Raw genomic sequence first — 14942 nt, 5'->3', positions numbered from 1 at the left:
CAGGTGTTCTTCGGATCTGGGTTTCAGAGCCCTCGGTCTGTGTCCATGAGGATCCCAACATCGAGGGTATGATGATCGCTCTGGGTTTTCTTTTTCCTGGGCACTGCTGTTTCTCAGCTGGCAGCGTCCCATTGAACCCAGCGCTGCGACGTTGACTTGCATCAGCGACGGCTCAAGACAGGAGTCGGCATAATTGGAGGTCTGCAATCTGGACTCCTGTGTAGGAAGCAGCAGGAAAGCAGCTGTACTTGGAGCAGAATCAAACCAGATTTAAAGTAATGGGAATATTTAAGCTGTGACAACTTTTTAAAAAATCGCTCTGCTACATTATTTTAGTAAATATTTGTAGGTGTCTGTAATAGGGGGGTAATCACTGCATTTCCTTTCAAACAAAAGCAAGGGGAGCAGTTTTCAGTAATACTGGATGATAAGCAAGGCATTCTAATGGATGGTTTTAACCTTATTTTTGCTGTCAGATTATGTGCTACAGCAATTCTCGAGTGTCTGTCCTTGCAGCACAGAAAAACTAGTTCATCCCTGGTCTTTTCCTTTACTGATGCAAGAACTCCACAGTAGCTGGCTAGCAGCGAGGCATCCCTCTTTGTCAGGGAGCTGGGATGGGTGGAAAGCAGTGGGGGCAGGCATGAGGGAGGTCTTCAGGAGGTGCCTGGCCACAGCCATGGGAAGGAGGAATGGTAAGTATGTGCCATCAGAGAGGTGGGCATCTACAGAGGAGGGAAGGAAGGAAGGAAGGAAGGAAGGAAGGAAGGAAGGAAGGAAGGAAGGAAGGAAGGAAGGAAGGAAGGAAGGAAGGAAGGAAGGAAGGAAGGAAGGAAGGAAGGAAGGAAGGAAGGAAGGAAGGAAGGAAGGAAGGAAGGAAGGAAGGAAGGAAGGAAGGAAGGAAGGAAGGGGAGGGAGGAAGGAAGGAAGGAGAGGGAGGGAGGGAGGGAGGAAGGAAGGAAGGAAGGAAGGAAGGAAGGAAGGAAGGAAGGAAGGAAGGAAGGAAGGAAGGAAGGAAGGAAGGAAGGAAGGAAGGAAGGAAGGAAGGAAGGGGAGAGAGGAAGGAAGGAAGGAAGGAAGGAAGGAAGGAAGGAAGGAAGGAAGGAAGGAAGGAAGGAAGGAAGGAAGGAAGGAAGGAGAGGGAGGAAGGAAGGAAGGAGAGGAAGGAAGGAAAGGAAGGAAGGAAGGAAGGAAGGAAGGAAGGAAGGAAGGAAGGAAGGAAGGAAGGAAGGAAGGAAGGAAGGAAGGAAGGAAAGGAAGGAAGGAAGGAAGGAAGGAAGGAAGGAAGGAAGGAAGGAAGGAAGGAAGGAAGGAAGGAAGGAAGGAAGGGAGGGGAGGGAGGGAGGGAGGAAGGAAGGAAGGAAGGAAGGAAGGAAGGAAGGAAGGAAGGAAGGAAGGAAGGAAGGAAGGAAGGAAGGGGAGGGAGGAAGGAAGGAAGGAAGGAGAGGGAGGGAGGGAGGAAGGAAGGAAGGAAGGAAGGAAGGAAGGAAGGAAGGAAGGAAGGAAGGAAGGAAGGAAGGAAGGAAGGAAGGAAGGAAGGAAGGAAGGAAGGAAGGAAGGAAGGAGAGGGAGGAAGGAAGGAAGGAAAGGAAGGAAGGAAGGAAGGAAGGAAGGAAGGAAGGAAGGAAGGAGAGGGAGGAAGGAAGGAAGGAGAGGGAGGAAGGAAGGAAGGAAAGGAAGGAAGGAAAGGAAGGAAGGAAGGAAGGAAGGAAGGAAGGAAGGAAGGAAGGAAGGAAGGAAGGAAGGAAGGAAGGAAGGAAGGAAGGAGAGGGAGGAAGGAAGGAAGGAGAGGAAGGAAGGAAAGGAAGGAAGGAAGGAAGGAAGGAAGGAAGGAAGGAAGGAAGGAAGGAAGGAAGGAAGGAAGGAAGGAAGGAAGGAAGGAAGGAAGGAAGGAAGGAAGGAAGGAAGGAAGGAAGGAAGGAAAGAAGGAAGGAAGGAAGGAAGGAAGTCACAGAGACGAACCGCAGCTCAGAGGGGCTGGGGTCTAGGTTCGGTATCATGGCAGTGCAAACAGACAGTTTTCAGGTTAGACTGGAGCCCAGGTCCCAGAGAGTCCATGGAATAACTGGTAGCTCAAAGGATGTTAAAGAATTATGAGGGATTCACGGCAACGTGACAGGTGTGCTGTTAATGTTGTGAATGGTGTACAAGACATTTCTATATATTTCTGTGTGTTTCTTGCACCAATGAAATAAAAAATAAACTGGTTTGGGAACTTTGAGAAAGCTCGTGCATCTCTTCTTCCACTTACCCCCTGTCCCAGAAGGGGAGGACCATACATTCAGAGTGCCCACAAGAAAGTGGTGCTAGAAGAAAGACTGTGCCAGAAATGTGTCTCTTCTCGAGGGTGGAAAACAGCTGAGCCACCATTTCCATTTTCATCAGGGGGTGAGGCACAGAGCTGGGGGCAGGTAAAGAAACATTGTCCTGAATGAAAACCTACCACTTCCTGTGCAAGGCAGGAGATCTCCCAGTGAGAAAGAGCAGGAAGCAGAGGCAGCTGCTCTTCCAGTCCCCAGCCGCAGCTCTTCTGTAGCAGAGATCCGCGCCGCAAGGGCAGCCTGCGCAGGACACGTGCCGGGAGCACCCAGGGGAGAGCCAGAGTTGCAGCGCGTGTGGTCAGGGACATTTTATAGCTCCTGTCCTCAGCGGAAGGGAACCCAAACGCAGCAGCCAGGTGAGAGTCCAGCCCTGACTGGATCCGTGGGCTTTAGGAGCCCTAGGAAAACAGCACACAAGAGTAATAATATTAGAAAAAAAGACCTGGCTAGCAGTCTGTAATGAACTGCTGCGTTCCTCAAGGGAATGCTTCACCTCCTTTTTCTAATTCTGGCGCAATGCTTATAATACTGATGGATCAGGGTAGGTTTACAGAGGCCCATTTGCAGATCCACACTAGAGCCAGTAACAGAATGAACAAGAACAGAAAGTGAATTTCAGTTAGTTTTTTTTTTTTGCAACTTTCTTTCAGAACAACCCTAATATTTACAAAGGCAAGGCAGCTCCCCAGTTCACAGTGTTGCAGCATACTGCTCTTGCTACATTCCTGCTAAAAATGAAATAGGAATGGTTCTGGACGAAAAACAGAGCCTGTGATTTTTAACTTTCCACTCCTCCCATCAAAACATGGATTATGGTGAAAAGGACAATCTGGAATTGCTTTATTAAGACTCGTCATGAGAAAGTTGTAGCTGGAAGGTTGCCTACCTCACCGATAAACACCTGTACATTTTCCACTCTCCCAGTCCTTCTCGGCTCCCAAGCTCAGGGCAAACTGCAGGATAGAACAGATTCGTATCTGAAAACAAAAAAAACCTCTGCTGAGCAAAAGATTTCAGAGAAAACTGATCTGAATTGGATTCCGCACTTCTTCCCCAACACCAGAAAAGTGTACAAGTTTTCCCAGGCTGGAGCAGAAAGGTTATATATAGCACTGCAATTTAATTCACATGACAATTAAAAAATACATGAAATGGTCTTCCTTATGCATGAGAAAAGATTATCAGAGTTTTCCCCTTTTCCTCTTTTAAGTTATTAAAAATGTAGCTCCTTCAAGAGTAATAAATTAACTCGGAAAGGATTGCTTAAGTGAGACCCCGGTTGTGATTAAAGGAAGTTTGGAGTTCAGGAGAAGTCTCTGTTTGAAAAACATCCTCAGTGTTTGGAGTATCGCATATGGCTTTTGACAACTAATTTGGGAGAAAAGTGGTAGGGAATGAACCTCAACAGGAAAAGCGCTTGTTTTTTGTCACTTTGTGACATTACCGAAACATCGTTTCCCCTCATTTGTATTTTTCCCCATAAGTTCATATCAAAACAGAAAAGACTTTGAAAAAGGCAGCAGAACTGTCATAAGGGATGACGCTAGCTAGTCGGGAGGTTACACTTTATTATGTAAATACATGTTTGAGGGTGGTTTAAAATGCATATCTTGTGGTTAGAGGCAGATTATTAGTTTGATAAACTGTACTGGTTCCAAATAAAGCGTACCAATCCGTAACGTAAATGTCAGTCGTGTGACTTCTTGGAGATCTGCGAGCTCCCTGATGGACCATAACTGTCCCTCTTCTGCACCCGTCAGTCTCCCTAGTTGGAGTATCACCCAGGAGGCTGCTGGTCTTCACCAAATCCTGCTGCCAAAATCCACCTTTACTGCTCCTGGGAAAAAGTTCCTGTGGCACTTTCCCGTGGGTAATTAATTCCCTAGCGCTGAGCACCCCGAGCTTGGATTCAGATTGGAGCGGAGGGAAATAAAACTTCAGTCTGTGAATAAAGCCTTCACTTACATATAAAGCCAATGAAACGGTATGACTTTCCCTTCTTTTTCTGTAATTTACAAATGGCTAAAATGATTTCCCTGGCAGAGACATCCATTTCTTAACTGCTTAGTGCCCGCGCTGGCTGCACCAGCCTGCAGCAACGTCTCCGTGAGTGCCAGCGCTCGCTCTGGAGGTACCAAGAGGAGCTGGATGGAGAACTTGCAGCGCATAATTTATTCAGTGAATATAGGCCCTTTTTTGTGCTTTGCGAGAACTCCACGGGGAAGGCAGGTGGGTTCGGCTGGGTTTTTTTTACACTTAGTTGTTGAAATTCTTTCAGGAACTGCTGCGTGTTTGCGTGCAATATCCGCACGTCGGCGGCTCGAGGAGGGAAGCGGTGGGGTGTTGGCAGCCGAGGTGCGGGGTGCGTGTGGCCTACCCCGGACGGTGCCACGCACCTCCTGCCCTCCGGCACAGACCCGGCGGGCCAGCGGGAACCCTTCGGAACGCTTCCAGGGACTGCTGAGACACTCGCTTGGCATCTGCCGTGCCGCCGGCCCCACTTCGCCTAAATATGCCTGAAATCTGCGGCACCTCACGCGCCTGCAGAAATAACAGTAAGGGGGGGGGGGCGGGGGGCGGGTAGTCGTTAGGGACAGCCAAACGCGCGTGAAAAATGACAGGCTGCGTGGCCGTGCGCTCACTTGCGCGCTGACCTCCTGCTCCCGGCCCCGCCGGGCTGGGCGAGGCGGGGGAAACCCCCCGCAAACTTCCCGGGGCACAAACTTTCCCGGTGGTTCCCCGCCGGCGGGGGAGGGCGAAAGGGCGAAGCGGGCGGCGCGGCGGGGCGCGACACCCCCCCAACCCCCCCCCCCCCCCCCCCCGCGACACACGCTCCCCCCCCCGCCCCGCTCCCTCCCTCCCTCCCCTCTGCGGCGCGGCGCGGCCCCGCCCCCGCCGGCAGCCCCGCACCGGGCGGCCGCCGGCCGCAGCGCCCCGCCGCGCCGCGGGGAGGGGGGCGGTGGCGGGTGAGGGGGGGCGGCCCCCCGCGCTGCGCCGCGGCCCGTGCGCGCCGCTCGGCGGCGGCAGCGGCCCCGGCCCCGGCAGCGGCCCCGGCGGCGGCGGCGGGTTGACCGCATCCCTGCGCCCGCCCCGCGCGCTCCCTCACCTCGGCGGCGGTCGCCCCGCCGCCGCCTCCCGCCCGCCCCCGCCCTCCCCTCCCCCGCACCGCCACACGCGCGCACACACACACATACACACAGAGCTACAGGCACACACACACACACACACACACACACACACACACACACACGCGCACACACACACACGCGCGCGCACGCACACACACACACAGTCGCACTCCCGGCGCTGTGTGCGAGGGCGGGCGCCGGGAGACGGGCGGCGAGCAGCGCGCCGGCGGAGGAGACCACCGCGCACACACCCCCCCTACACACACACACACGCTCCCTCCCTCCCTCCCTCTGTGCCTGCTCCTTCCTCGCCCCCCGCCGCCTCCCCTGCTCTCCCCCCCTCCTCCTCCTCCTCCTCCTCCTCCTTTCTCTGCAACGAGCGAGAGAGGGAGAGGGGGGAAAAAAAAGCCACTTACAGGTATTTGTTTAGTGGATCGGCGGCTTCATTTATTCCCCCCCCCTCCCCCCCTTCCCCACCGCCCCTCGCAGTTTGTTTACAAGTATCAAAGTTGTAATTGAGGAGCTGCCAAGGCACATCTGGATATTTTTCTTCTTCTTCTTCTTCTTCTTTGTGTTAGGGACTGATGTGCAACTAATTAAAGGCAGACAGGCTGGTAGCGTCTGCACGCTCAAGCCCCCCCAAATAAAGAGCCTGGTAAGTGACTGGTTTGCTTCCCCCCCCCCCCCCCCCCTCCTTTCCCCCCTTATCCGTCGTGTGTTGTTTTTTTGTTGTTTTTTAGGGGGGTGGGTTTTCTTTTTTTTTTTTTTTCCTAATTTTGTGGGTTTGTCGGGGGCTTTTTTTTGTTTTGTTTTGTTTTTTGGTTTTTTTTGTTCTTGTCCTCCGGGATCGTAAAAGTAGATTAATGCTAGACTTGGGCAATAAAAGGCGCCGCTATATTAATTTATTAATTAATCTGCACCCGCCCCTCCTCCTGAATGTTAAATATGACCTTTGATCTCTCTGTCTTTGGCAGAGCAGACATGCAATATTGAACATGCACGGTCACATTTAGCTTAAGCAGGGACAGAATCGCGAAGCCCAGCTAGCAATTTATTTATTTCATTCGTGGAAATGAGGGCGATCGTCAAGGCGGGGGGGGGGGGGGGGGGGAGAAATCAATAACTGCGTCTCGGGTACCCTCTTCATGCTCCGGAGATGCATCGATTAAACAATAATGACCCGGTTGGTGGGCACCATCATTTTCTCGCTCCTGGTGGCAATAAACCCGAGAGGGGACTGCGGGAAGAGAAAAGGTAGCCAGCGAGGGAAGCTTTTGTGGAGAGAAGCCACTTTAATGCTGGGGGGAATAGGGCAAGAAAATGCGTATGTTACTTGACTTCGGGCATAAAAGGCTGAACGCTAACGTTTTATTCCTGACCAGATGCGTGGCTTTACCTACACATGGCTGGCAAAACTAGTTTTATTGAGTAGTTGTTGCCGAGGACGTGCGGCTAGGTTTTCCTTTCTGGAAAGGGGAGAGGGTTTTTTTTTTTGCTATATGCAAATCCTTCGCATCCCTCCACAAGACGACGCTTAGCCTAGAGCTTTCCGGGGCAGTCTTTGTATTGCCACCAGACCTCTGAAGGCAGCGAGAGTCTGGGTTTTTCCCTGACGTGGAAGCACAGAGGTGGCTCCTGCGGGCTCGGGGTCTTTTTTTCCGATGGAAAGACGCCCGCCAGTCCCCAGTGCAGCCGAGGGCGAGGTTTCTTCTGTAGATTTACGCTCCCTTCATCTGGATTTGTTTACATAAAGCCCGCTTTCTTAGTGCACGACGTCGGGAGAAGACGAAGTTTTTGCACTCGGTAGGTTGGGCTGCAAACGGTTCATTAATCTAATTATGATCGTAATTACCGTAATTGATAACCATTTCGAGCTAAACATACCGGAGTCTGGAAACTAGACGTAGCCCCACGAGTGTCTCCCAAGCAAACGTTTCTGATCGATAGCCCTACATCAGAAACGACGCTGGAAATACCTAAACTATCCAGGTAGAGCATCTGGAAAACAAAGAGGCAGTGTTCATAAACTGAGGGCTTTTTAAGTTATGTTTATGTTTTGCTTTAGTTCGCGCAGGCTGCCATAATGTACCTTCCTCATTGCCATAAACTAAAACACCCCCCCCTTCACCTCCCGGGGGGGCGCCGGTGGGAAATAAAACGAGCCCCGCGTCCTTAACCCCCTCCTAAACTTTCCTAACCCTGAGGCAGAGAGCCATCTTTCCCCGCGGGGGGGTAGTTCCGCAGGTAACAGCGCCGGGCCCGCCCGGGGGCTCCCGGCTGCCGCCCCGGCGAGCCCCGCCGCGCCCGGGGAGGGGCTGGCCCCGCGGCGGGGTGCGGGTGTCCCCCGCCCGTGGCGGGGAATCCTCCCGAGAGCTTGGGATAAATACTCCGCTTTAGTACAGCTGCAGGCGCTGGGATCACAAGCTGTGAAATTGCCTGCCTTATTTTTTTTTTTTTAACCTAGCCCCGTTTTCCCCCGCCGTCCGCAGGCAGCGTCGTGTGTCGTGTCCCCCGTCCCCCCTCCCCGTGGCGGGGGGGGGCCGGTGCCGCCGCGACCAGCGCCCGACGGAGCCAGCTGTGCCGGCAGGCAGCTAATGACCGCCGGGCGCAGAAGGACACCGTGGCAGCTGGCGGCTCCCTCCCCCCGCCTCCCTCTTCTTTTTCTAAATTTCTTTTTATTTATTCCTTTTATTTATTCTCCCCCCCTTTTCTCCCCTGCCTTTTCATTTTCCCCCGTGGAGATGGTAGGTGGGCAGCTCCCGTGCCGTGTCTGTCCGTGTCCTCCCTCCCGCGGCTTGTCCCGGGACCGGGTTTGCTCCTCCCGGGCCGCCCCTTCAAGCTCTCTGCCCGCGGGTACGGCGGCGCGTGCCCCCCCCGCCCCGTGTCCCCCCCGTGTCCCCCCCGCTCCGGGGTGGCCGCTGGGGCCCGTAGCGCCCCCCGCGCGCGCGCACCCCCTCGGAAATGACTTTCTGTGTTTCAGCTGCGGCAGCTCCCGTGAGGATGCAGGAGGAGCGGCTGCCCGGCCAGGCACCCACCGCGGGAATGCGCCCGGAGGAAGAGGAGGAGGAGGAGGATTAAGCGACCCCCCCCCGCCCCCCCCCCCCCGCCCCGTCCCTCTCCCCCCCCACCCCACCCCCCGTCCCTTCCCCGGCCACCATGAACACCAACGTGTGCGTGGAGAGCGGCCCCAACCCCGAGGCGCCGGGGCTGCCCAAGGACAGCCACCTGCCCGAGGGGGCCCTCAACAGCCTTGTGGATTACAACTCGGAGATGGAGAGGTACCGCTCCTTCGCCACCTTCTACAAGACCAACGGCGGCGCCTTCCCGCAGGCGGCCAAGATCGCCCGCATCACCACCCCCATCTTCCCCAGCGCCGCCGCCGCCGCCGCCGCCCGCATCGGCATGTCCCCCTGGAACTGCGACACCGCCACGGCCGCCGCCGCCACCGCCATGCTCTGGGGCAGCGGCGGCGGCGGCGGCGGCGCGGCGGCAGGCGCGGCGAGGAAGCCCTCCTCCTCCTCCTCCTCCTCCGCCGCCGCCGCCGCCGCCGCCTCCGCCTCCGCGGCCGCCGCCGCCGCCGCCTCCTCGCTGCACGCCGGCAGGGGCGGCCTGCACCACCGGAGCGACTCGCAGCGGCTGGGCAAGCCCGGCTGCCCGCCGGCCGAGCAGCCCGGCGCCCTGCCCATGGCCAACGGCAACTTCCTCTCCACCCTCGCCCCCGAGCACTGCCGGCCGCTGGCCGGCGAGTGCATGAACAAGCTCAAGTGCGGCGCCGCCGAAGCCGAGATCATGAACCTCCCCGAGCGCGTCGGCACCTTCTCGGCCATCCCGGCACTGGGCGGCCTCTCCCTGCCCCCCGGGGTCATCGTCATGACGGCCCTGCACTCCCCCGCCGCGGCCTCGGCCGCCGTCACAGACAGCGCCTTCCAGATCGCCAACCTGGCGGACTGCCCGCAGAGCCACGCCTCGGCCTCGCCCGCCTCCGCCCTGGGCGCCGCCGCCGGCGCGGGGGGCGGCGGAGGCGGCGGCGGCGGCGGCGGCGGCGGGGGGGGCCGGCGGCGGCGGCGGCGGGGCCGGGGCCGGGGCGGGCAACCCCGCCAAGAAGAAGCGGAAACGCTGCGGGGTGTGCGTGCCCTGCAAGCGGCTCATCAACTGTGGAGTCTGCAGCAGTTGCAGGAACCGCAAAACGGGACACCAGATCTGCAAATTTAGGAAATGTGAAGAGCTTAAGAAAAAACCGGGCACTTCGCTAGAGGTCAGAGGAGATGATTTCTTTTTCCCCAGCCTCCCGCCGTCCCTCCTCAACCCCCTGCCCCCCCCCCTCCAGTGCTTCTTGTCTAGCTTCAAGATGCAGCATCCCTTTTCCGAGGCCTCCTTCAGGCTCTGAGGGTGCCCCCCGCCGCGGGCGCGCCCACCCCCCCAGCCCCCCCCGCGGCGCTGCCCCGCCGCCCGCCCGCCCCCTCTCCGCCCCGCAGGGAAGAGAAACGCCGCCCCCCGCGGCGCCCCGCCGAGCTCGGCGCTGGCCCCGGTCGCGGCCCCGCCGAGGAGGGACGGAGAGCCGCCCCCGCGGCCCCCCCCCCCCCCCCCCCCCCCGCCCGTCGGGCCCGGGGGGCGACCGTCAGGCCCGGGGGGCGCCGGCCCCCGTCCCGCCTGCTCGCGGCCGGTGCGGGACGCTGCTCGCCTGGTTTACCTGCCGTGCTGTTCCTATAAGACTGCTGGCTGTCTCTGGTTTCTTCCTCTCGTTTTGTTTTTGTTATTTTTTTTTTTGTTTTTCCACGGCGCTCGTGACGACCCGGGGCGGTTCGCAGGGAAGGGGAGGTGGGGAAGGGGAGGTCTGAGCCCGAGCGACTGGCTCCCGCCGTCGGGAGTGCAGGGGAAAGTGATGGCGAGTTCACCTCCAGGGTGGCCGGTGGCAGTTTGTCCAAGACAGACGACTGGCCGTAGAGCCCGGCAGTCGGTGAAACGTGCCCGAGTAATCTCTTTGGCAATATCTCTTACGAAATAACCCGCTCATGGTGTGTAAAACACGATGGAAAAATAGCACAGGTATGACAGATTTCTGACCGACCTGTACGTACGGTTATTTTTATGACGTGCCCTCAGAACTGACAACGTATCGCATTTCCCAAAGACGTAACGACAGGTTTTCAGGTTCGCTAGACGCGCGAGAGACAGGCAGGTCCCATGTCGCAGACGTTTCGGGTAATGTCTTGGGTACGACAGACAATGGGAGCCAAAATACACAACTGGGAGGAGAACGCCAATTGGTTGGTATCGCTAGGCGAAGGAAACACTAGTCATCATGCTTAATCCCTTGTCATTATTAAAATTATAGTGTTGCTGGTTAGACACGCAGATCGGATGCATCTGAAGGTGTCGAGGATGATGGATTTAGTACAGAGGAGTAGTGTGTGCTGGGTGACATCGAGGTTTGTAGTCACAGAAATTAGCAACTAAGTGTAGTCACAGAAATTGCAACTTCCCTCTGTGTGTGTGCGTGCGTGCGCGTGTGTGCAGAGCGGTTTGTTCCCTTACTCATTGCTTGCAGGAGTTCTCTCCAAGAAGGTGGGATGAGGGATTCCAGGGAAAAAGCAGCACCAAGAGCCCATTCATTGGATCTCTGTTAAATAAATGGAGATCATGGTGTTGGTATTGATACTGCCATGGGACAAAAGCAACATTTGGGGGTTTAGCTGACATTTGGCTGATACCATTAACTCTTTCCTAACCAGCCTCATCAAACCGACTCATTAATTCCTCCTCGCAAGAGTGAACTGTCCTTGCTGAAAGTTTGATTTGTAGCACTGCATCCTCTTAGCTCTTTTTTTGTGAATGTATGGTGACCCAGCACCACTAACGCAAAAGCCAGGATGTACTTCCCTGGTGCTAGAAACTAGATTGGGTTTTCAACTCTTGTTTTTCTCAATAACATGCCTTTGTTGGTTTCGTAGCAAGTTCGCAGAGATGATGCTTAATGCCCCGGTCTGTTAATGATGGCTTATAATGCTGAGTACAGCCCAAAAGAGACTTCTCTCTGAACATGGAGAATCCCCCCGGCACCAGGGGTGCCTTTGTGTACCAGGTTCCCTCATTAGGCTTGCAAACCAGGACACTGCTGGGATTTAATGTTTGTGATAAATGATAGGTTCTGATGGCTTATCGATTTGTGCAGAAAGTGAGCTATCTCTGGAAGAAACGAATTTGTACGTTATCAGATCTTCCTATGGGTTTGTGTGCATCTCTGAGCACGTTTCCAGAACTTCCTCGCTCCTGACAGAGGTGTTCGACAGCCTTAAAAACTGCTCAGGCATGTTATGAGAATGCCGCCCGTTAAAATTGTTTAACCACTGTGACTAGTAAAAACCGTGGTTTTATTAGCCACTTGTGTACTCTCATAACCACCTGCCTTCACTCCTTTTCTTCATTCCCTCTCTGCCCCGCTCGCTCGCTCCTGTTTGTGCTCCGTCAGATCCGTAAACACAAAAGCTCCTCTGCTGCTATACCATGACTCCAAGGAAACTGGTTTCTCTTTCCAGATGGGGGTATGTCAGTAAGGCATCGCTTCTCTGCAGGTCGTGGCCCATCACAAAGTTTTGTCACGGGATGTGGCTAATTTCCTTACAGAAACGTGGTTTGTCAGTAGGAGAGGAAGAGTGCCCAAGCTGAGTAACTTTCTTATATGGGTTTTTTCCTTACATCTTCTTTCTTTTCTTCTTCTTTTTTTTTAAAAAAAAAAAAATTAATAAAGAGTGGCAGCGGGGCTGCCTAAAGCACATGTGCAGCAGCAGCGGCAGCGCTTTGGCTGCAAGGCCACCAGCTGGAAGGGTGCTGGAGAGTGACAGGGCCTACACAAGGGCACCGCAGCAGCAGCGATGGCTGGGGGGGGGGGGGGGGCGAGGGCAGCCTCCCCGCGGGGTGAACTTCGGGTGCGCCTCCGGCCTGCGCTTGCGGGGAAGCACCAGCTCGGCGTGGGTGATCCCCCATCACCTCGGTAGGCACGATCCCAAGGAAGCGCGACGAGGATCGAGGGGCTCACGTTCCGCTACACGCTTGTAAGATTTGCGGATTGCGCTCAACAGTGGCTGCAAGTTGCAGAGATGATTGAAGGCAGGGGGCGGAACTGTGTTTAAAAAGGAAATAAACGAAAAATGAGAATAATAACAATAAACAGTAAACTGGCTGATCCCATGGAAACCATTTCTCTCTGTTTCCTTTAAATCTCTTCTTCTACTGGTGCAATGAATGCATAGGATATAACTCTCAAGGTTAGTACACAGAGTTGAAGACAGATTCACATGAATGCTTTCCAGTCCCTGACCCTTGCATTTTTAATGGACTGCTACCCTCCCAGCATTTTTTTTTAAACACTTGCATTATTTTTTCCTATTTTTCTTGTACTGTTTTCACCTCAAAAGTGTCCCAACGCTCTAGTATTTTTCATAGAATGTTATTATTACTAGGAAATTTTATGTACGGTAATAATAAATCTATAAAAATAAGATTGACGTCATGTTGCACGCTGCCTACTTGTGTATGTATATTCTGTGTTCATTCAGATTTACAGTTGGTTTAAAGAGACATAATCTTTATTTACCCATAGAGACTACTTATTTTCCTCTGATTGGTATACGCGTCTGTAACTTCTGCTGCAGGTTATGAAGATTAGGAGCCTGACGTTGCTTTACATCCCCCTTTCCTTGAAGTAAACCATCCTGATTCAGCGTATGAGTCTCAGTTGCCCTGCTCCTCGTTTTCATTAGCGTGGCAGCAAAGTCAGGCAGAGGGGCTGACTCACATTGGCAGGGTCTGAAGGGTTCGGCCCAAATGTGAAATACCTGCTGTTTGGGCTTGCTGTCATCATAGCTGGTGCCACTTGCTTTATTCCTAACAGCCGCGCTAATTGTTATGTGCGCTATTAAAGTAAACGTTTGCATACTGACCTGAAATAGTAAATACCAGCATCCAAAGCCGAGGCACCTCGCTGAGTCGCATTTCAAGCCAGCGGGAGTTTGAGATGGCCTTCGCCGGGGACAGGGTTGCGATGATTGATTTCAGCAGGAACAGCATCTGATCCTGAAAATCTTAACACCATATGGCATTGCCACGGGGGAGGGAGGCTGCGCTGGCAACCTCCGAACTTGCACTTCGTGTTGTGGTAGCGTGTGTGAGCACTGTTAAGGGAAGACTGCTGAGCTCTGTGGGTAGGGGTCAATTAGTATGGGCCTCAGAGGAAGCAATTTCCCTGCCGTCTATCTCGCTTTAAATTACATGCATAAGTTAAGCGACGGCACTGTGGAATTGAGTAGTGTGAGGGGGAACTGAAAAGCTTGATAAGGAGCAGGCAGCTAACACGATCCAAGTGGCTCACTGGAAGGTGGAAAGAAAGACCACCTTGTAGTGTGCATTGCCATGTTGCTGTATGGCAGCGTTTCTCACCTCGCTGTCGCTGCCTCGTAGCCCTCCATGTGGCCAAGGCTCCCCATGTGTTAAACACCGTGCAAGCAGGATAAAAAAGCAGCCCCTGTCCCCGGGTGTTTGCAGCTGGAGCAAGAACCGCAGTCTGTCCCAAGCACAATTCATGTTGGCTGGCGGCTGTAAAGCCCTGATGGGCCCTGATTGCCGGTTTTTTCCTCTCTCCTCGTGCGTGCCCGTTGTGCTCTGCCAGGGTGTTCTTGTTCTTCGTTCCCAACCCCAAGCCTGCAAGGAGGGTGCCGGGCGCTGGAGCTGGCAGCTGGCACCACAGGAGAGCCCTCGCCAGGTGGCTGCAGCGCTCTCACTCGGGGCTTCCAACACGGCGCACGATCCTGCGGTGACCGTGTTGGCAGGGCCAGATTTAATCTTTGTGGAGTGTTTTGCAACGTTTTTTGTCACTTTCGTCCAGATTTTATGTGTCTGGGATAAACATACATTCAGCAATGGATTTTGCTTTTGACCCCTGGAGGTTCTTGGGGACAACACCAGGTCTCCTACTGCCACCTCCGGCAGAGACCAGAGCAGCTGCAGGCGTCCTTGCTCACCAGTGCCACTTGGAAATCTCATTGAAGCTATTTGACCTTCTGTGTTAGGATCCCATCTTGCAAGGCGGGAATGCAATGCGGTTGGTGGGAGACATGGGGTTGAGGAAGACGTTGAGAGCCCAGCGGAGTGGAGCTTTTGGTCTCCTTACCATTCTGGCAAATTACTGAGCACAAGGGGTAGCTTCTGAAACGGAGTTGGATGTCATCTGTTTTACTGTTTCATGTGTTGTTTTTTCCCTTTCCTCATGTGATACTTAGCAAAGAAAGCACCCAAACCCCATGATATTAGCGTTCAATTTAGCATTTACATTATATAAACTGCTGTTTGATACAGTGTAGTTTGTTAAAGGGGGGCAAAAATTAAGTTTCTCCTGCCTAAGGAAATCTCTTAGTGGTGGGATTTGGTACTGAACAGAATTTCAAGGAATTCAGCAAAATTGTAGGCCAGTCAAGGGCTTAACAGCCTCTTTCATACA

The 14942-nt window shown here is 54.4% G+C and overlaps 1 protein-coding gene and 1 long non-coding RNA gene across 2 annotated transcripts; both read left to right on the top strand.

Moving 5' to 3' along the window:
* The first annotated feature begins 5532 nt into the window (after nt 1-5532).
* Nucleotides 5533-8532, top strand: LOC141942828 (uncharacterized). Its single transcript, XR_012628756.1, has 3 exons — nt 5533-5867; nt 6028-6104; nt 8430-8532. It is a non-coding gene; the product is annotated as an uncharacterized LOC141942828 (long non-coding RNA).
* A 59-nt stretch (nt 8533-8591) lies between these two features.
* On the top strand, nt 8592-9977 carry CXXC4 (CXXC finger protein 4). Its single transcript, XM_074866858.1, is given in 2 exon segments — nt 8592-9501; nt 9503-9977. Coding segments are annotated over 2 exon segments (1230 nt in total). The 5' UTR covers nt 8592-8605; the 3' UTR covers nt 9837-9977.
* Nucleotides 9978-14942: the final 4965 nt, after the last annotated feature.

Source organism: Strix uralensis, chromosome 4, assembly GCF_047716275.1.
Source record: "Strix uralensis isolate ZFMK-TIS-50842 chromosome 4, bStrUra1, whole genome shotgun sequence".
In the NCBI taxonomy this organism is placed as follows: Eukaryota; Metazoa; Chordata; class Aves; order Strigiformes; family Strigidae; genus Strix; species Strix uralensis.
The sequence above is the reverse complement of the archived record's forward strand: the minus strand, read 5'-3'. Positions and strand labels throughout refer to the sequence as shown.